At 42.6% G+C, this 21,267-nt stretch overlaps 1 protein-coding gene across 8 annotated transcripts in view; it reads right to left on the bottom strand.

Moving 5' to 3' along the window:
* Positions 1–21,267, bottom strand: part of CADPS (calcium dependent secretion activator) — a 225,309-nt gene that overhangs the window by 49,499 nt on the left and 154,543 nt on the right. For 2 of the 8 annotated variants that reach the window (XM_064453572.1, XM_064453576.1), the window contains exons 17-21: positions 19,435–19,503; positions 18,551–18,568; positions 9,170–9,276; positions 3,325–3,481; positions 2,201–2,342 (exon numbers count right to left, since the gene is read on the bottom strand). In XM_064453572.1, the coding sequence (XP_064309642.1) occupies positions 2,201–2,342; positions 3,325–3,481; positions 9,170–9,276; positions 18,551–18,568; positions 19,435–19,503 (493 nt within the window). The remainder of the gene's footprint in view (positions 1–2,200; positions 2,343–3,324; positions 3,482–9,169; positions 9,277–18,550; positions 18,569–19,434; positions 19,504–21,267) is intronic. The other 6 variants (XM_064453573.1, XM_064453577.1, XM_064453575.1 and 3 more) reach the window with 4 other exon arrangements.

The following is a 21,267-nucleotide window of genomic DNA, read 5'->3' as shown; positions in this document are numbered from 1 at the left end:
CTGACCTGAGTTTTTCTGCAAGTTCACTGTCGATCAGACAAAGAGGAGCAGGTGGTCTGCCCAGGAGGCAAAAGATGAAGATGCCTTAACATTTAGTTCTGAACAGCGCATCCAAAGTGCCATCAGATCCTAGGAACGACATCCCTCTTTTCCCTTACACAGTACGTGCCACCCTCTGTGCGTTCGCTGGTATCTTCCTTCGCTGGGTCACATCACGTTAAGCCAGCATTTGCAACTCGTACTTTTGTGTGCGAGACACAAGAATGAAATACCAACTAGTGAAAAAAAGACAACCTGGAGTGCATCTTTTCACCAGATGGACACAAGCTTCTTGTGAAAAGCACCCACTTTCCTGCTGGAAGAAATCTTTTAAATACCCAAGTCTGTAAGACAGATAGTCCATCCTGGGCTTTTGCTTGAAACTGCAATGCTCAAAGCATTCTGTAGCTGGAACTCCAGAAGGCAATAACAATTACAAGAGAACTAATAAAAGATCTTTTATAGCTATCAAAGATAATTTGAAAATGACAGATAATGGCATACCCAGGGATAAAGCATTTTGACAGGCAAGTACCACAGCCAAGTACCTATGGACATCTATAGTTAAGCTACAAAAGTCATTAAAAGCCAAAATGATGTCAGCTTCTGACAAAAGAAAAAAGCAGAGCTAATTGCTTATTGACTGCTTTACTGAGGTGGACAGGTAAACAGAGTTACCTGCTTCTGTTCCATAACAGGCAAGGAAATACAAATGTATTCGTTACTAAAGCAGAGCTCTGAAACCAAAGTTAATGCTAACTTCGAAGTGCAATTCTGCTTGAAGGAGTGGCTGTAAAAATGGCATTCTCCTACTCGAAAGATCTATTTCTTGTATGTTTTCTGGGTCACATCTGCTTATTTGAAACAAGATTTTTTAGGATTTTTAATCCTGTTAGCCTGCAGACCAAAGACAGCAAATGGAAAGTGAGAGAGAATCCTGAATGCCAGCCACTTAACCCCACTCAAAACAGAGGGGATGATCAGGTGTCAAGAAAAGGCCTGAGATTTGGCAGGCAGAATCCTTACGGATGCTGAGGATGCACAAGAAAGAAAGGAAAAAACCTGGGTACTCAGACTCCAGGTTGCATATGGGAGGCTGGCTGCCGAACAAAATCTCTTTTCCTTGTAAACGGAACATATTTGGTGTGAAAAACCCTGAAAGACCAAACGTTCTTTTATGCAGCAACCTCTGAGAGTGCAGTGCCACTTAACTCTGCCTAGAGAATCACAAAAAAAGCAGGGAAAATAGTCTTTCCAGAGGTCACCTGGTCCAAATCCCCTGTTTGAGCCACCATCAGACTCATGCTGCTTGCAAGGGGTTGATCTTTCTCTTTCAACTCCTTTATTAGAAGGAAAAGTAAGTTCTTTTCCTTTGTAGGATCTGACTTGGCTTTTTAGAGCAAGCATGACAGGGTTCAGCAATGCTTCAAAACCTGTGAAATAACAACAGTAATCCAAAGCACATGCCACATTTCTATCATTCACCAGCTCCGAGTTCAGTTTGGGTTTCTCTCGGGCTACTCATTTCTTGCTGGTAAATTCTTAGTTCTCCAAATTTAATAACTCATTCTGCTTGAAACATCCTGCCTGTATTTCACTATGGTTTCTGCACCTACAGGCAAGGGAGCTGGGACCCGCAGAGCTACCCTGGGACACAGGGACATGTGCAGCCACCAGCCGTGGGGCTGACACGAAAGGCACAATGCTGCACTGTCCCTCCATGGGGTAGGTGGAAAAAATGAGTACTGTGAAGAATAAGTACAGCAATGACTCACACAGGTTACAGGGCTGGACTGAACACAGTGAAGCAAGTTTTTTTGTTCTGAAAAGGAGCTATTTGAGTTCAAAAGCAGCATTGGAAAAGGCCTTTTAGAACAGGACCCAAAAGGCCATGCCAGCTAAGAAGGCTTTCACATTTTCATGCTTCCATGTCCAAAGGCACATGGTTCAAACCAAGGCAGCAATGCATTTCAAAAAGTAAATACCATTTCCCTCATTAACTTGAAAATCCTGAAGAGATCAGGCCTTCTAATTTTAGCATTAAACTAGAAAATCTAAAGCACTTTCTGCATGTCCAGGCTAACGTTTGCTAATTCATCTCTGTATGAATCTCCATCCATTTGCACCCAAATTCCGATTGTATCAAAGGAGGTTTCCTTACTTTACTGGCTCCCATGACTCCCGCTCAAAGCCCCTGTGAATTGACTGTGCAATTGAGGACTCCATCAGATCGACATATCTAACAACAAGTGGAGCAAACAGGTCTTGGAGGTGTTTGTGGAATTTTCCATTGCACAAATTATCTAGAATAGATAAATAAAAGTATAGTAAGACACCCTCTGTAACAAACCACAGCGTGGCACTTCATTACACAACAAATTTGTCAGCGAACAGGGAGAAACTTCAAGAACAAAACAGGAGCTGGCATCAGGCACCAATGTTCACGACAAAGACAGCAGGAATGGCTTCTTACTCCAAACAAATAAACAGACAATGAATCTTCTTTTCCACTAATGTCAAACTTACAAATGCATTATTACTTCCTGTGAGTAAAATGGATGCAAGAAATACAGCACGGCAAACATCATGGCTTTTGCAGGTAGGAGAATCATTTCTTCTTTGGCTACTCACTACCATGATGCTGGAAATTGCTCTCTGAGGATGAGTCCCTGCCTTTTTCATGCGGTCGTAGAAAGCTAAGTGGGGCTGTGGTCTGGGACGTAACTGAAGGCAATGCCAATTCTGCCACCAGCTCCCCGGGGGGCGGCAGGACCGCTGGGGATAGTGCCAAATCCTCATGGGTTTTGAAGGCGTGGGCCCATGTGCTTTGGAGAAGAGCCTTATTTCACAAAGCACCGTTCTTCTGAACTACTCTTGCTTCCATTACTTTAATATTTTCCTCCCTTCAATAAAATCTTTTAAAGCAGGGACTGTTTTACTCCACGTTAAATAAATGCAGTACACACATATAAAATGATACACACATTTAATGACAGTGAGATAGAGTACCTAATTCCCTGCTTATCAGGCAGCCATTACCAAGAGATTTGAGAAGATGAAACAAAATAAAAGTTCAACTTCTCACGTTTGACTGAGGCATTTGATTTAAGGGGTGTCTGTGTACTTTTTCTAGTGGAAAGGGAACAAAATCAGGCTCATGCTAAAAGAGTATGTACTGTAAATCTCTACCCATCTCAGTTCACTGTGCAGTATGGAGAGGCTGAAAGTATTATCAGTAACCTGAGCTGCCCACTGAAAAAGAAGTGATCAAAATACAATACATACAGTCACTACGGAGGGAATCGTTTAGAAGCTGAAAGAGCGGAAAGCTGTCCCAGGTGTCTGGGGGTTGCACCTCTAACGCAGCATCCATATCCACTGCAAACAGTGACAGGAAGGTCTCCGCATGCTCAACCATTAAGTCTGACCACCAAGCAAAGGCCTTCAGAGTTGGTAGAAAAAGATAATAAAGAAGTATATTAGTTCTAATAAAGCACAGGGAAAGATGTTAGGCCACATATCTCAAAAAAAAAAAAAAGTGCATCCCATGGAAACTACCTTTATTGTAAAGAGAACAGTGCTTTAAAGTGCTAGCCTGCACAGACAGTGCTAATCACAGGAATTAGGCACCGCTATTTTAATACAAAGGTTTCCTGTAGAGGATCTATTCAGAGCTCCACCATAAAGGCACGCAGCTGTAATGTGGCAGAGAAGGTTTTGTCTGTTCAATTTACAATAAATGATTTCATTCATCGTTACTGATGCTAATTATCAGAAAAATCAACTAATTCTTATTCTAAAGTACAGAAAATTGGGAGTTTCTTCACTGTGCTTGTGGGTTTTCTCTCTTTTTCAGCAGTTTAAATTTTATTTGGATTCACTACTTCTGTTTGTCTTGAAAAGCCAGCAGCCTAAGACATTAAAATCTGTCCTAAATCACTCACACTCTCCTTTAGAGATATTTCAAGCATCACCAATGAAAGTTATTACAGCACTGTTCATTTTACATGGTTAGCTATACACATCCATAGAAACACACTACTACCTTCATAATGCTACTGATTAGGAAACCAATTATAAAGCTCTACTATCAACATGCCAAGATAAAAAAAAAAATCTACGGCAAGCCTATATTTTCACAGAGGCAGGAAAAAATATATCTAAACTTGAAAATCAAAAAATATCAGTGAAGTAACTCATTCTCATGCGCATGGGTCCTTAAAATTCACTGTGCGGGCTCTCTGACGTGACATTCACATCATACATGGCTCAGATGTGAATGCTGCAAACGCATGCATGTGTGTTTAGTAATCACTTCTGGCTGGGAACATGCAATATGAGAAGTGCTGTGGTTAGGACCATGTGCTGTCATTTTGAAGTGATAGGAAATTACTCAGTGACTTAAAGGATCTAAGAAACAGCTTTCCGGCACTTTGCAAGAAAAAGAAACCTCTAGCATAGGCACAAGACTGGAAATGAAACGGAAAAGACTGGGAACAGATGAATCAGTTCGAAGAGTAATTGCCCATCAGGTAGGGGTATTTTTTCAGATTTTAGCAGACATGAATAAGCAGAATGGACTTTCTCAAAAAGCGGAAACCTTCTCAGGGTTCAGTTTTGATTCACTGATGAAGAACTGCACTGATGTGCAGAGCACAACGCCAGTTGCTGGTTCGCTCAGCCATGGAGAGGGAGCAGTGCCCCAAAATCACGTTACTGCCATGGACCCCTTTAACTCTTCCTATTTTGGCCTGCCCTCTCAGCTGCCAGTTATATCAGCAGGGGGTCTTTGGGACTATTTCCACTCCTTCGTTCCCCCAAAATATAAAGCAGACTGACATTGCCCTGCTACTATCCCGTGAGCTGATATAAAACTGGTGTGAAGACTCGGATAGGTTGGACATGGCACTGGGCATTATGCACCCAGAGCACAACCAAGATGTAAAATAACCAAAATAACCAAATAATTCCCAAACTAATCTTAGTTTTGGGCCTATCCTGTCATGGGGGTGAAGATGTGGATGAGATGGGCTGTGCCGTGAAGGCATGGCTTCAGTGCGCCCAGGGGCAGGCTGGGCAAACGCCATGCCTGGACAACACCATCAGGTTACAGTGTCTGTGTGGTCACGGCGTGGGGACAAGGCGGCCACGCTGGGCTCCTTCGCCTGCAAACCGCCCCCAGCCCCAGGCACACGGAGGAAGCCGTCGGGCACTGCTGCAGCAACACCTCCCGGGGGTGCCTGGAAAGCTCAGGGGCTGTGGTGACGGTGGCCCTGGGTAATTGCAGAGTTGTTACTCTGGAAAAGCTGAAACTGAAGCGAGGGAGTCCAAAGGGCTGAGCGAGGGCTGAGCACACATGGCGATGCTCTTCAGCTCTTCCTCCCACGACTGGCGCTGGCATCCAACCGAGCGTGTGGCTGGACGCCTGGGAGTGATGCCTTGGGCAATGGTGCTCCACTGCAAAACCACACAGAAACTGAAAACATCAAGACTCAAGTCTGCTCCCGATGCCTGCTCAAACCTTCTCCCCAAAGCGCAGGTGGCAAACAAGCAGATGCTGAGCAATGGAGCTGGGGTCCTCTTAAAAGTAGCAGTGCTTGTCTGTGGTTTTTGAGGATGCCGGGGCTGTCCTTGCACTGATGTGGTTTCTCTGACTGTGCCTCTGCCTGCCAAGAGCCTGCCACGCTGCGTCCCCATCAGATACTGCCCACAGGTCTGCGGGCAAAGAGCGATCGCTACGAAGGACCAACAGCAATCAGCATTTGGCGGGAAGGGAAAAGAGGGGAGGCCAAAGAATATCTTCCACAGGAAATCCCAATATAAACACTTCAGAGTCCTGCAATAAAAACCTGCTTCCATGAAAAAGGAAAAAAAATGCCATTTTTATGAGAAATTATGAAGAAAAGCACGTGATCATTTGTGGGAAAAAATATGCCCAAACCAGTCACAGTTTCCCTTTTGCTGGAAAAGTCAAGTTTTAGCTCTGTAAGTCTAACTTATGTCAGGATCCTCAATCCCCTCCTCCCTAGTCTCAGTGAGCAGGAGCTTCCTGCGGTGGGAGCAGTAACACCATAATTTGAAAATCTCCTGCAAGATGGTAATGTTTCATTTATTTACCATCTACTTACCTGCTTTGCTTAAAACACAATTTAAAGGGAAAAAAACGTGTGCTTGCCAGCCAAACACACCTATTATTGTATATTTTACACATGGATACACATGTATATATGTATGACCTCAAGGAGTTAAAATACATATATACATATACACATACGTATACATAGAGAGAGAACACACAAGTTTAAAAATAGATGAATGGCATCTGGCATTTGTTGCCAGCTATCCAGAGGAAGGGAAAGGGAGCTGGGAGACATCTGATGGGAGAGATGACACAGTGATGGAGACCTCCCGCTCTCACAGATCACAGACGTAGGTACCTGGTTTCTGCTGCATTTCTGCCTGCGCTGGTTGGCTTCTCTCTTACAGGTAAGACAAACCCAACTGACTAGACAAAGTACTTCTGTTGTAATGTGTTTTAAGTATTTTCCATGCTCTGAGATTATTTTCTGGGTTCTCATTAGCAAGTCTGCCTGGATGTCCATGCAGGGGAAAAAGGGGCATGTTTTAATTGAAAAAACTGTTGATTTTCAGTAAATGAAGGCATTTCTTCAGTAAGTGGTGCAATTTAGTTTTCTGCTGAACATCCAAAGTAGACCAAAGAGTCGCACCTCACAGGTCGAACCTTCTCCAGGTGAATGGAAAACATGTCAAAAAACCTAACCTGGAATAATTTGAAAAAAATAGTGCAATACCTCAGCAATTCTCATTCCACAGTGAGAGCATAATGTGGCTTCAGTGCATAATAAAAATCAGTGATAAACCACCCAGCCTCTTCTCTCTCTTCCTTTGGGTGCAACTCAAAATGTGCAGAGAGTTGGCCAACTGCCTGTACACTGCTGAAATGCCACAGCCACCCTCAGGACAGGGATTCAATAACGTACCGACAGCGTGCCGGGCTTCTGGAGAGAGATGAATTTCACCCTTCCAGGTCACCGTTCAGAACAAGGGACCGGGCTGCCTCCTATCTGTGTTGGCATTAACCTTCTGTCTCTAATCAAAACCTTGTGACACAAAAGATGCTGGAGAACAGTTTTGCCTCTTCCTTCTGGTGAGGATCTCAGCAGCGTGGCTGGCTGAACGCGACTGGCCCTGTAACCACTTCCTTCAGAAGTCTGCTATTTTCAAAATAACCTGCATTTTAAAAACAGCTCCTTCCCAGTTGGTTGCAAATCCAGCCTGTGCAGGTGATGAGTGGAATAAAACTCTTGTCATCCTTGGACAGGTTATCACAGCTCACACACAAGCACCCCCTCACTTTTGTAAAAATGAAGTTTACTTCACTCCTCTCCCCATATATTCTCTCTCTACATATAAATACTGTATATCCAGTACAAGGCACATACAGACAAAACCAGAGGAAGACCACTACCATTCTAGGCACTCGTGTAGTACTTAGTCCATCTCCACCACAGTGTACTAGAGGTCGGGTGAATGCAAAACGACAGAGGTAACAACAGGCTGAGGAGAGAGTCCAGGCAGGTAGGGTTGTGTTGGGATGTAACTGCAGCGCTTGTAAAATATACCCATTGCTACATGCACGGACCGGACTACTATGCCACATTTACCCTCCTGTGTCAGGCTACCAGCTCCGCAAGCAGCCGACTCGAAGTTGCTGTTACATTCCTTGGTCAAAGTTACGGAAGCGAGGGCAACCCGGGTAAAATCCCAGTAGGAAACATGGCACTGAGAGGGCATGCACGGAATATGACAGGAGTGACTCGTTTCATTCGGTTTAGTCACATACCTCTTTCCCCTGCCAGGATCATCCAAGATTGAATGAACAGTAGAAAAACAGGGAGGAAATTTAAATATGCAATCAGGCATTAGTTGGGTGTTGTGGATTGTTGTGTATTATCAATAGGTTAAATTATACTGCAAATTTAATATACACTGGAATGATTTTTAGGTGATTGTGAAATTATTCATCAAATGCTCTTAATGCAAAATATAGTGAGTATATATATATCTATCAATGGGAAGGAAAAGAGAAAATAGTGAATGAGTATTACATTACCTACAGTCATAAACAATAACTGTTCACTCTGAATTTTAAAATGATTAACTTTTCAATACGTATCCAAGAGCACGAGATTTATAGAGAACTCAGGGCTCAATCCTGCAAATACTTAGATGGGTACACAACATCACTTGCTCAGGCAGAAATGTCCTGACATGCTGAGAGCGGGACTACAGCCAGCAATGTCAGCTGCCTGTGGGGTCAAGTGTTTCCAGGATCAAGCCTCATGATTTTCTGGTCTATATTGGATTATGACATGGTTTCAGTGGTTTTAAAACATGAGTCTATCTGTTAAAGTGCTTTGGAGAGTCCAGAGTAGTTGTATTAGCCCTTAGAAAACCCAAGTAATGAGTAATAGAGAACAATTAATCCTAACCTCCGTGACTAATAATTGAGGTATTCCCAATAAGCCAAGGCAGAAGAGGCCAACAGGAAACCAGGTGAGTTAATCGTGTACCGCAGAGGCCCAGGGAAACCCCTGGAAACAACCTGAACACTCAGAAAGGGACAAAAAAAGAATTGTTTTGGTTTGTGGTGGTTTTCCTTGCTACAGCTCTGGACAGCAGGAGCGGTAAGCTGCTGCAGGGACCCCGCTATTGCTGTCTGGAGGCAGAAGCACATGACAGTATTTGGAAAGATGACCTTTTGGAAACGGGGACAGGCTTGTTTTTGTATGTAGTTGGTGGTGAATGTATTTGGCCAGATCTGGCTCCTGCTGGCACTGAACGAAAGGCTGCAGACTGGCATAGAGGAGAGCAGAACTCAATTAATTCTTTCGTTAGCCCTCCCTCCCCACTGCAAAAGCAATCTTCCTGACCGATACTTTGCTTTCATCGCACTTGAGCACCATTATTTAAGAATACTTTTGGCTTTTAAAGAAGATAACCCAGCACCAGTTGGGAAGACGTCACACAAATATGCAAAGCTCCCAGAAAGCCACCAGAGCCTGCTGAAGACCTGGGGGACACGACCTCGCAGGGCGCCGCTGCTCACCTCCGCATGGTGTTCTTCGTTTTGCTGTAGGACTTCAATTACCAGCTCTGCCAGACGTATTGTATCTTCTAACTTTTTAGCTGGTGTGACTAACCGGCCTACATTCTCTGTAGTACAAGAACTCGAGTTAAAAGGGAGGCAGGATGAAAAGCTAGATGTACAGTAAGTTATTTTAGAGGTTTTTTAAAAAAATCCCATAATATTCTACAGCTTTAGAGATTTTTCCATGCATATGTTAAATGCTTATATAATTAGTACTGAGCAAACCAGAAAGCCACATTCGTTATTATACTATGAAAATACAGTGCTCCAGCTCCAAATTTCACAATACCGTCAGAGTTGTTTTGCTTTATGGTGAGGTGGCGGCACTTTATTAGCTCAGATAAGAACATCGCATTCCCTAAAGACAGCATCTGGCTGCTAATATACGAACAATATGTGTCCTTCAATGTAGATGATGCTATTATAGAAATCGTGTCTATATTATTTTGGAATTCTTTTTAGAAGATCAATTCAAACAAATCTGTCTGTACTTTTAATAAATTGACAGACTCTAGCAATTTAAATGTCACCTGCTACTGAAAGCAAGAATTGCAGGTCTGCCTTGCTCCAGGATTTAACTCCACAAGGGTCAAGGAGTTATGCATGCTGGAGGGAATGGAAAGTGGTAAATCCCACTAGGTGTTCATAGGTAAGATTTATACGGGAAAGAGATGCAACTTTACAGCAAAAACCCCGCAAACAAACCAAAGAGTTTAAATCCTGGAGCTTGGAGTTCAGCTTTATTGATCTATTTTTCAGAGTTTTCTGAAGACTCTTAAAAATCATTAAATTATATTCTTCTAGGTCATTTATATTATTAACAACATATTAAACATCCAAGGTGGTAAAAATCTGGAACATTTAGAGTATTTAACTAGAAATAATATAGAGAAAAAGAAATTAATCACATTTTCAATGGACAACAGAGCTGGCTGAGTGCAACCGAGGGGGTTTCTATGAGCTGACACCACGGCTCACTTCCCTGAGGTGTGCAAAGTCTCCCTGCGATGGTCGCCCTGAGGAGAAGCAGACCAGGAGACCTGCTGCCTGGGGATCCACCTACAATGCGGCATGTCACCACGTTAACTACAGACGTGCTGCTCTGGGTGCCAAACCTGGCTCTCCAGTGCAGCTACAGCAAAGAACAGCATCATGCATTGGCAGCTACACCAGCTAACTCATACCTCTGCACTGAGGTATGTTTTGGCCCCTGTCAAAGCTGGAGACTTCATAAATGGGTGAAGTACCAAAAAAATCAAAACCAAATTTCCAACGATTTCCAGAGCCCAGCTAAGCCAGCAGCTTGGGTCGTGCCCACATGCAAGGTGCAGGCTGGGCATGTCGCTCCAGCCTTCTGCACACAATAGCTTTTTGGTAGTGTTTAGGTCTTCTCTACCAATATGACAGAAACTTGTGGTCGCACACAGATGGCACCGCTCTGCTCTCCTGGGTCACCCAGGGAGAAATCCCTGCCTTGCTGAAGGCTTGGTGAGCTTTGAGGGCTTAATTCTCACCCTCAAAATCTTGCCTGCTCCTGGTTTTCCCCAGATACCTGTTTACAGGTTACAAATTTCCCAGCAAAAAGCAAGCTATACTTTTCAGAACGGTCACATCTGGGCGGTCGAGCGAGGGATACGTGGTCTGGTTTTCAGAGGAGCTCAGCAACCCGGCCGGCTGAAGTCTGGCATTGCAGGTGCTCAGCTCAGCTGAGAGATGCAACACAGTAAAGCACCATGCAGATGAACTCTACATTTTTGCTGATTTATGCCGTAATTAGGGGCCTTGGGGGTTTCTTCTCCAGTACTGCTTTTGTTTCTTGTATCTCTAGAAACAAAAAAAATATCGAGGTTTCCTTTAACATAATTTATTGGGCAAATACTGAAATTGGAGAACTGCTGGTTAACTCCTCATTCTTTCTCCTATTCAATCCAGCATCTCACTGACTAAAAGAAGGAGAAACCTCTTCCTTTTATGCAAAAGGAGTCCAAAGACACGTCCCTTAGTATGCTCTGGTTGTTTCTGCCCTCCGAAGCCAAGGGGGAGCTTTTCCATTGATCAGAGCAGCATCAGGCCCATTCCCATTTGCAACACTGATCTGCTCTCAAATACAACTAAAAGACAAAAGTGTTAATAAGAACAACTGCTCAGAGATGCTGTCTTTAAAGAAAATATTGATGCTTATACAACTTTGGCAGCCAGCAGATGTCAATCTTAATTTTTTTTCTTCTTATTTTAAATATTTCCCTGGTTAAGTTACTATACATCAGAATATTCTGCTAAGATAGCTGGAGCACTGACAGTTACATGAAACGTATACGATATACTTATCAAACATTTCATCCAACATCATGTAAAGCTCATACATATTTATAGTTTTCATGCAAAATGTTATGCAACAACAATGTTATTTTGTGCTGACGTTGATATTTGAAAATGTTGCATATGTCAGACATTGCTAGACAAAAAAATGTGGACATTTTGAAATAAATGCTACCTCTAAATCTCTAAAACCTACCACATCGCGCTAGGTATTTTGTATAAAGCTGCACATGAGAACTAGCTTTCTACTACTACACAAGCAACTGCTAGACTAGAAAACCACTGAATAAAAGGAAGGAAGACTATTACAGTACTTGGCGGCTGTTTGGCCATGCCTTTGAGCATATGATTTATCATGTTAGTCTGCGTTTGAGGAGATGATGGTGGTCCAGCCGGTGGCTTAGGCTTGGACGGACGGGCTGCTTGTGCATGACGGAGAGAGACGCCAAAAGTAAAGAGACAAATGACTTCATAAACAGTGACAAAAAGATGGAAACTTCGAAAGGAACATAAGCAGAAATGATCAAATACAAATGGAATAAGCTGCTGGGTTTTTGCTTATCGGTACTTGAAGTATTACACCGTAATGACACCATCTGACAACACATATTCTAGAAGTCAGCAGATTCGAACATCCTACGGTACTGTGCAATCAGAAAGTTAAAAATTCAACAGAAGTATGAAACTGCACTTTATGCAGCCACATGAGGAAACTGAAATAGGGTAATTCAGTTAAAACTCTGGAATTCAGAAGAGGTGAACCGAAAAGGATGACTTTAAGTCAGTGCCCCAGTGCTTAGGTACATTTAGCAATAGAATAATGAGCCACAGGAATTAATTGCTTTGCAAATATCAATTACACATTTTAGAATTAAACGTCACTGTTGGTTAAAGGGAGCTATAAAATATTCTTGTGCAATTTAAACATGTAAAAAAATCTGTCACTTAAAAATGTGTGGTTCCTGATCGTTTCCAGCTCATTTAATTATTTTCAACTTGGAATTCTAGTGGCTTTTATATTCTGGGTTGAATCATATATAAAAACTTGCCAGCTCTATCAAATATGTTACTTGCTATTCCAAATGTTAGAATACTGCAATCAGGACTTGACCCATCTGTCATATAGTTTACAATATCAGCATAGGAAAAATTCAAAGAAAATAGCCTTTCCTTTTACATACACTCAGGGAATAAATGATATACTGTGAATATATTAACACAATGGTTTCTATTCCATTTAATAACAGTTTTTAGCAGCATTGTGACTATTTTTAATAATGCCATTTGCAAGGAATCTGGCATATTTATCTGGACATTCTATTGCCAAAAGTCCTTGCCATTTTGCTTGCATTTTCCAGTGGGGAAAAAAAAATCGGTTGGCTTGTGCAAAGTAGATTTCTGATTGCTTTTAATTCTCACAGAATTATAACATTCATCAAAGTATAATAAAGAATATTCGAGTAAAGCATATAGTTAAAGAGCATGAGTTAGGTTGGTTCCCCTCTCCATACACAGAGATAGATACACACACGTACGTAAACACACATACAACGTGCACAGGCGCACACACACACATTTTTAGTCTTTTAAGCTGTGTAATTATTTAATTCTGACTCTCAGATTCAAGCTACTGGTTTCTGGCTTTTTTTTCTGATAACAGGAAAAGCAAATCTATTCATTCATCTCTGGAGTCATCCTGATCTTTGTTCAGTGTTTACCAAGAGTGTCTTTGTCCTCAGAGAAAAACCTCTCAGCCTTAAGTGACAAAAATAACTGCATTTTTGGGAATTGGCCTAATGACTTTCACTCTAATTTAAAACATAAGCAAGAATTCAGTTTGGCTACTTACTGATGGCTCCTGAGCTCAACATGTAGATGTAGGATGAATATGTTACTGTCCATCACTATGGATTTGTGCCAAGGTCCCCACGTGGGAAGGGACTGTGGGGACAAAGGACCACACAACTCCCACCTGCATCTGGCAACCATGTGGTGGGAACCCCTCACCACCCAGGGGAGTCTGTTGGGCTCCAAAGTTGGAAGAGTCAAAGACAGCGAGCTCCTCCTAAGAGCGTCAAAGCAAGGGGAAAATCACATCCCAGAATTGCACCCCACCATGTTTATCAGTGCTGCGACCCTCAGGCACCGTTAAATATAAGTCCAGCCCCTGCATTGCCAACAGCTACTCATCAAAAAACAGATTTCAGACTTCATGGACATCCAGACCCCATGGTGTCGAATGGGCCTGACTTGGGTCAATGTTTTGATTCCTAGGGAAAAGTAATCAGTGGAGAGGGAAGAGGAGGTGAGAGAGGCTGCAGCACCAGGATCTCACAAATCGCTAGTGCAGCGTATACAAAACAGCTTCGAGGAGGCTCCTGCTGCACAGATGTCAGTGCCCTGGGGTGGCTTTCATTTCCCTGGGAGGCCTGCGAGAGATGTCCCCGGTGCCTTACCCCTGCTCTTGGCGTCTCCACCAGCTCTTGAAAACAAACTCCCCAAGGTATTACAGAAGGTTAAGCAACAAATTCTCGTTGTAATCCTGATCTGGCCCAATCTGCACAAATATTCAGCTCTTTTGTTCATTTCAGTTTTTCAGACCCAAACCCAGGGCTCCTGCACAATGGCTGCAAAACCACCTGGAGCCAAAGGCGAGGAGAGGAAGAGCTCTCTCCCTTCCTCAGGGCATTGAACACCTCGTGAGTCCCAACGCTTTCTTTGTTGCCTCTTTATAGCAAGAAAATCTAAAAGATTAAGGTCTGGCTAAGGAAAGTGATTAATTCCATCTGTAAATTTAAATGCAAATGGGGCCATGACTGCAATGCCCTGTGAGGCGCTGGAGCCCACGTGCTTTTCTGGGTCCAGGTCTTGGAGAGGGTATGTGAGGTCCCTTTCACGGGTGTCTCAGCTCCTGCTCAGGGCGAGGGAGATGCATAATGCTGGATGGGTTTTACAGCACTTGCCAGCAATCAGCTGCAGTGTGTGTGTTTTGTTTCACTTTGGCTTTTCTTTCTTCTCTGTCCTTTTCCTCTCTAATCCCTCCCCGCAGCCAGTTTAGCATCAGAAATGCTCACGCATGTCAAATGGGTAAGATTTAAACACCTTCATCACTGATATCAGAGGCAGGAGTGGCTTCTTTCCTACTAACAACCTGGCAACGTGCTTTCCTGGACAAACTTCTGCCAAAGGTTTTTACTCTTCTGCTTGATACTTGCAAATAAAATACTTGCAGAAACTCAAATTACTTGACAAATTCTGGGGTTGTGCTTGCAATAAGCTTCAGCCTGCAGTGAGTATAACAGGTATATTAAAAAATCTGTGCTACTTTGAGTATCTATATTGTATACAATTCAGTGTGTGTGACTCGTTATGACCTGGAATATTTTCAAACTACACATTTCTCACCCAGCATCATGATTTCTGCTAGGTGGGCTACTGACACCAGCAACAGTGAGAATTACACTTGCAATAGGAGAAGAGTACTGTTGATTTTCCATATTTTTTAAAAGTGTAGCCACTGACTCAACGGTTTCCTTGTAATAATTAAAAATATACAGCCCCTGACAAAGGCTTTGGTATGGAAGTGTTATGTGTGCAGTCATTTGCAAGCCAATCATGAAAATGATAAAAAAGAGCTGCTGTTTTCAAGATAACGATAAAGAATAATGGACTTAGCCTGAGGAGGAGGTAAAACAGCCTTTTACTATATTCGTGAAATGAATTTGCATACATCTGAAAGGGATTTCAGTGATATTTTTTCTTTCAAAATAAGATTTGTTACCTTAAAAGTAAGAAAAATTCATAGAAATGCGTTCTTTTTCAACTCAGAAAGAGACTCTAATTCAGCTCTCAAAACTCAACATACTGAAAAGAGAACTGATCTCCTGACTTTCTGATGATTATTCAGCCTAGTGAGGAATTTTTGCATATCTGAATTACATCTTATGCCTCAGGCAGCAAGTTGCTCTGCAGTTGGTAAGACACTTGTAGAAAGATAACGGCACAATGCAGATCTTTATGATTTCTGAAGCTCTTGTAATAACTTTGATACTGCTTTAAACATTGCCTTTGAAAGTGCAAGAGGGAGCCTTGAAAGCTGCATAACAACTCCTCATTAAACACAACCGAATGCCATTTCAAGGAATGAAACAAATAAAGCAGCAGCTCAGCAGCACACAAATACAGGCTGTAGTCATGCCTAAGTTAAAGTGCATGATTTATTAATGACTTCAGTCTCCACTCCCGCATACAATGACTGATGTTTTCATACATGTTGCATCCATGTTTATTTGGAGAATGTAATTTTACCAACAGGCAGCTCAGCCCCTAGTACCTCAGTGCACTTGCTAAGAGTTACAGAAATGTGCACAGAGCTTCCCAGGCTGGGATCCAGAAATAGGGAAGGCAAGTGATGTAAAGTGAGCATGGGGACTGTGACAAGGGCCAGTACGAATGCCTTGAAAAATACCACTGCTTCTTAACAACCTGTTGTATTACTCTAGTCAAAAAATGACCTCTTCTCCACCCGCTTACTTGGCTGAGGATGTTTTCCATGCCTGCTAGGGCACGTGCTACGTGCAAGATGCTCCATGGCCGGTGCCAGCTGAGGCTGACGCAGCTGAAGCCGCCGCGCTTGGTCTCTCTCTTGTGGATGCACCCAGGTCCCCAGCCTGATGCAGGCACCTGAAGGATGTCTGTCTCTGCATGGGCACCGTGGCTGCCCCTGGCTCCTCTGTGGGCAGCACCGACCCCCATGGTGACCAGGTTTTGGCTTTGCACCCACCCCAACACCACCACTGGGTGCGGTTTTGAGGGAAGTCAGGATTCCCTGCCAGCCTGGCCAGACAGATCTGGGGATGATGGTGCACGCCAGTGATGCAGTGTGGTGAGACGCTGCACCTCCGGACCCTGCTTCCCTGGACAGGGGCTGGGGAGGCTGTGGGACAAGTGAAAACATGGCATTTTAGGATAGCCCAAGAGTAGCTGATTTCCCTTGGTGACAGAGCAATAGGACTTCAGTGGGTCCACTGGCTCTCCAGTTCGCTTGCAGTCTGGGCCCCATTGCTCTGCTACCCTGGCACCGAGCAGCGAGGCGAGAGCTGCCACCATCCCCACGTCTCCTTCACTTCTCATGTTGGTGCATCTGCTCAGCAGTACCACAAGAAGCCTCTCTTTACAGAGACCAAAACCAACCCACAATATGAGAAACAACCCGGTCTGAAAACTTAAAGAAGTAGTCTTATACTAAACACAATCAGTTGTCAAACTGATAACTCTCGCCTTGGCTGGCACCATCTCTAAAGCTGCCTGTACCCAACCCCAGCTGTGCAAAGTGGCACATGTGTTCATGGGATCCCCCAGTGCCACGGCACTCCAACACAGTGCAGCACATGTCACAAATCCTGTGCTTAAGGGATGGAGAAGTTATTATTTTCTAAAGGAATGATGATTCCCGACTTACATAAATAAACAGATGAACACCTATTAAAAGGTTGCACTTATTCATCTGAGTGTTAGTAGTTTTGTCTGGCTAATAACTAAAGCAAGTCATTAATCTTTAATTGTTTTAGCACAGTGTTCTGTTTAATGTTCTATTTCACATCAATATTTTTAAAGCAAGGCAAGAGACTACACAGTTTTCAGGAGAAAGGACATCAAAGGGTGACATTTGTGTGTTTAAGAAGAGGTCGTTTTCAGTATCTTATTTTTATTCTTGCTTCTGGCAAAATAAATAAAAAGTCAGGCCAAAACCCAGTCACTTTTGACTCCACTTAGGCTGAGGAACTGGTTTCAAGTGGAGTCCTGCTGACCTTGCCTGAAAATTTTTCATTTAAGACAATGGGAGATTTGTGGGCACGAAGCAGTGGAGCCACAACTCCCTGCGTCCTTTCACTTGCTCCAAGCATCGAGAAGAAGCAGTTTTATTTATAAACGAGCTGGGCCATAGAAACGTCCTTCTGAATTTCTAAACCGTAAGCACGTGACGAGCTGTCGCCAACAAGCGCAACGCTCAGCGCATTTGTTGTGCTCCATGCACAACAGCCTGCACTCACTTTAATCCGCTATAGTTAGCTGGGATTGTTCTATTTGCTACTTGTTTATTTGCACCTCTCATAGCTGTAGGGAAAAATTATTCTCCATTTACTAAATATTTATTGCTATTCAAAATTAATTTTAGTGTCATGCAATAGCTCTAGATCATGGGCCAAATTTGAGCCGCAGAGGCCTGGGGAAGCCAGGGCAGAACCTGGCCCAGCCTCTTGTCCTGCTTTTTAAAAGCTGTTTCCCTTTGCAAACAGAGCTGAAACCAGCCTGATCTTTTTTTGTTTTCCACAAAACAGAACAATCTACTCACAAAAAGAAATGAACAGGTCAAGTTTCAAGGACTTTCGAACTAGGACTCTGGGATACAACAGAAACGAGAACAGGGGCTGCAGAGCTCCACCATCCCTTCTGAAGAGACGGGCACTTGAGCTGAGCCTTCGCCTTGTTACATGTCACCACAGGTTGTAAACAAGAGACAAACATGACTTCTGTCCCACTGGATCGTTTTTACACATTAACAAAAAAAGAGAAAATAATAAAAAAATAAAAAACCCAGTCCTCCCATCAGGGCATAAAACAGAAGATGTGAAAACCAAAAATGAACGTTAGTTTAGTTATAAATGTGCTTGTTAGGTGTGTTAAATTAATGGCCAAATCACCAACATTTTTTCACCCAAAATGAACTGCAGTTCTTTTGGAAAACAAGAAACTTTCTCTTTACAAAGGCTACATTCTCCTCTAAAACTGTCTCCTAAGAAGACACTATATTTCTATACGGTATTTCTAATCTATACTCTATTCTAAGGAAGGAGGAAAAGGAGATTATGTAGACAGCACAAATTAACTCCTTAAGTATCAATGCATCTCCATATTCAGCCTGAAGGAGTACATATCTTAAGGAGCTATGAAAAAAGAAAACAAAATAAATATAACTCAACAGTCCTAGCAATTTATAATGCATATACAATTGTTCACCTGCATCCTTTTGATTCTCTATATGAAAGAGAGAAAGCAACAAGGAGAGAAAAGAGAGAAACAAGAACAGATATGCAGGATTAATGAGCAAGTGGACCGCACAGCCCCCCAGTTATGCGTGATATATGACATTAGAAAAGAAGAAAAGTCGCCCCGTCTCGCCCCCCACCCCCCCGAGCATGGGGTTACCAAAAGAAGCTCCTTTCACGGAGGTGAAAGAAAACGCTGCACAAATAGAAAACCAGAGAGGGCGAGCTCTGAGGACACAGGGGGGATCTCCAAGTGACAGCGGGGCTGGGATGTCCCCTCCAGAGCTCGGTGCAAAGGAGTAAGTAAAAAAATCGAGGAGGAGAGCAAGTAAAGCGCATCCTTCCGCTCGAGAGCTAACAGACAGGAGACATGTAAGGTCTGATGTACAGAGAAAGGACAGCCTTATACGATCTTATACACAGGATTGGGTAAAGATCTTATACGCAGGCAAAGGGATGGCTTTTTCCAAGTGTCCTTTATCTGACCTCTAGCTCCCTTCTCCCCGATGTAGCTGCTACCTTTTGATTGTGTACCAGTGACAAGCACTTTACAAATTGGGGTTACACAGAAGCAAAGTAAAAATGCATTCAGGTCACGGACATAAAGAAGAACTGAAAAAACTTACAGACGATCTGAGTTTATCACAAACAGATGGGTTAATTGTCTAACCTGGTTTAGGCTGATAAAAAGTGACTGGACTTCTCACACTGGGTTTCACAGACAGAAGCAACAGACAAGCCAATGCTAAAAGACTTGAAGCAAGGAGAGTGAGTTGGTTTGGATCTGGACTTTCTTGAGGTAATGAAAACAGAAAGAGTGAGGACAGCATGGAGAGGAGGGTGGTAGGTACTCACGAATGGTTAAATCCATCACTTGAGAGGCCAAGCAGAAGACAGGATGCTCATACATTTCTCTCTTTTTCCCTATAAAAGAGGATTTGGGCATGCAAGAGGCTTAGGTCAAAGGTAAAGAGGTTATAGGCTTTAGGTCAGAGGAAAACTTTGTATTAGGTTAAAAGGAAAATAGCCATAGAGTATTTTGGGATACACACAGGATAAAAGGAAGAAAAAAAATAAAAAGAAAAAAAAGGAGGGTTAAAATTGGAGATCTACTGGATTAACCATTCAGCATGCCCATGAGTCACAAGAGAGGCTGTGACCATGACTCTAGAGGTTTGCTCGGAACTGTTTGCAAGAATATAATGATCAAAACGTCATGAATAGAGGGAAATAGAATTCCATCGGTTTAAGGCTCCGAGATACTAAGGATTTCAGCCTTCAGTATCTAAGGCTTTCACAGGTATTTCTTCATAAGCATAGCCTCAAGCACTGCTGCCACGGAATTGGTTTTGCATCTCTGAAAAAACTCTCTTAAATGTGTGGCTATTCAAATGTCAGCTTTCAAAAAGCAAGATTTCAAAGCCATGTATGGTGCACAGGAACAGATCTCACCGAGGTAAATTTGTTATTTGATCTTCTAAGGAAGTATTTGAACATGTAGTGGACTATGCTCATGAGAGAAAACCTGATGCATGCAGCTGGCAGATGTTGGGTTGTTCAAATTAACAATCCCAGCATGCTTGGAAATTGGTGTTACAACCACTTTTGGAGAGACAGTATCAAAAAGTGGCTGTGGCCAATCACGGATAAAGGAGGAGAAAAGCAGAAGAGAGCAGGTAGTGTGGAATGAACTATTTCTCTGAAAAGGTAGCTGGAAAAAAAAGGTTTGTTGCTTCAAAGTATTCCCAGACCTAAAAGTCACAGTGCAAAAAAGAGGGCAGATAATTAACACAACCAAGAAGAATTGAGGCACAAAAGGAAAAGTACACACTAACTGTTCTACTTTGGAAATGAATGCATTTTTACTTACAGATCATAAAGTTTGTTTTTGCATAGATTTATCTGAAAGAAGAGAGCAAATCTTACCAACGAGTTAGTGATATTTACACAGAGAACCTAAGGGAGCCAGCCCTGGGTAGAAGCATCCATCAACAGAAAAGCTGCTTTTGATTCTCAGTCCTTCTCCATCCTTGTCAAGTATATTTAAACATTGCATTTTACAGAATACACCAATTAAAATATCCTGTGAAGTTGAGTACTTTGATAAATTGCCTGATAATACAGTGCTTATGAAACCTTTGTTCCTTCTCTATTTTTGTCACTCATTACCAAGTCAAGAGTTGATAAACATCCTTTTAGTGCCCAATTCTTAAGTGTTTCTCACTGGATGCATAACAATGAATTCATTACCACTGGTACACAATTTGCATCGTTAGACAGAAAAAAAATGGAAAAAGAGAGGACATGTCATGTACAGAACCTGGACAATTTGTCATATAATAACCCAATTTTTCATGTAAACAAGAACTAAGAACAAATCAGAGGGAGTTTTGGGTTTTTTTTTCTCCTCTCAATATTGTCCTAGAGGCATACAACGATAATCTCAGCTGTGGGAAAGCTTCACATCACACACAACAGAAACCCAAAGTCTAGAGCAGAACATACCATTCTTCTGGAACATACAGGTCTAAGCAATAGGGAACTTGGATAAAGTTGGGTAGGAGTTTCAAATTGGGAATAGCAGCCAACAAGGTACGAACGTAAACTGATTAACAGGTAAAGAACGACTGTATTGTAGAGCTTCAGCTAACACATATCCTCTAGCAAGCTTTAAAATGTCTTTTTGAT

The sequence above is a fragment of the Phalacrocorax carbo genome, chromosome 6 (genome assembly GCF_963921805.1).
Source record: "Phalacrocorax carbo chromosome 6, bPhaCar2.1, whole genome shotgun sequence".
Taxonomy (NCBI): domain Eukaryota; kingdom Metazoa; phylum Chordata; class Aves; order Suliformes; family Phalacrocoracidae; genus Phalacrocorax; species Phalacrocorax carbo.
Note: the sequence above shows the minus strand (reverse complement) of the source record. Positions and strands in the feature narration are given on the sequence as shown.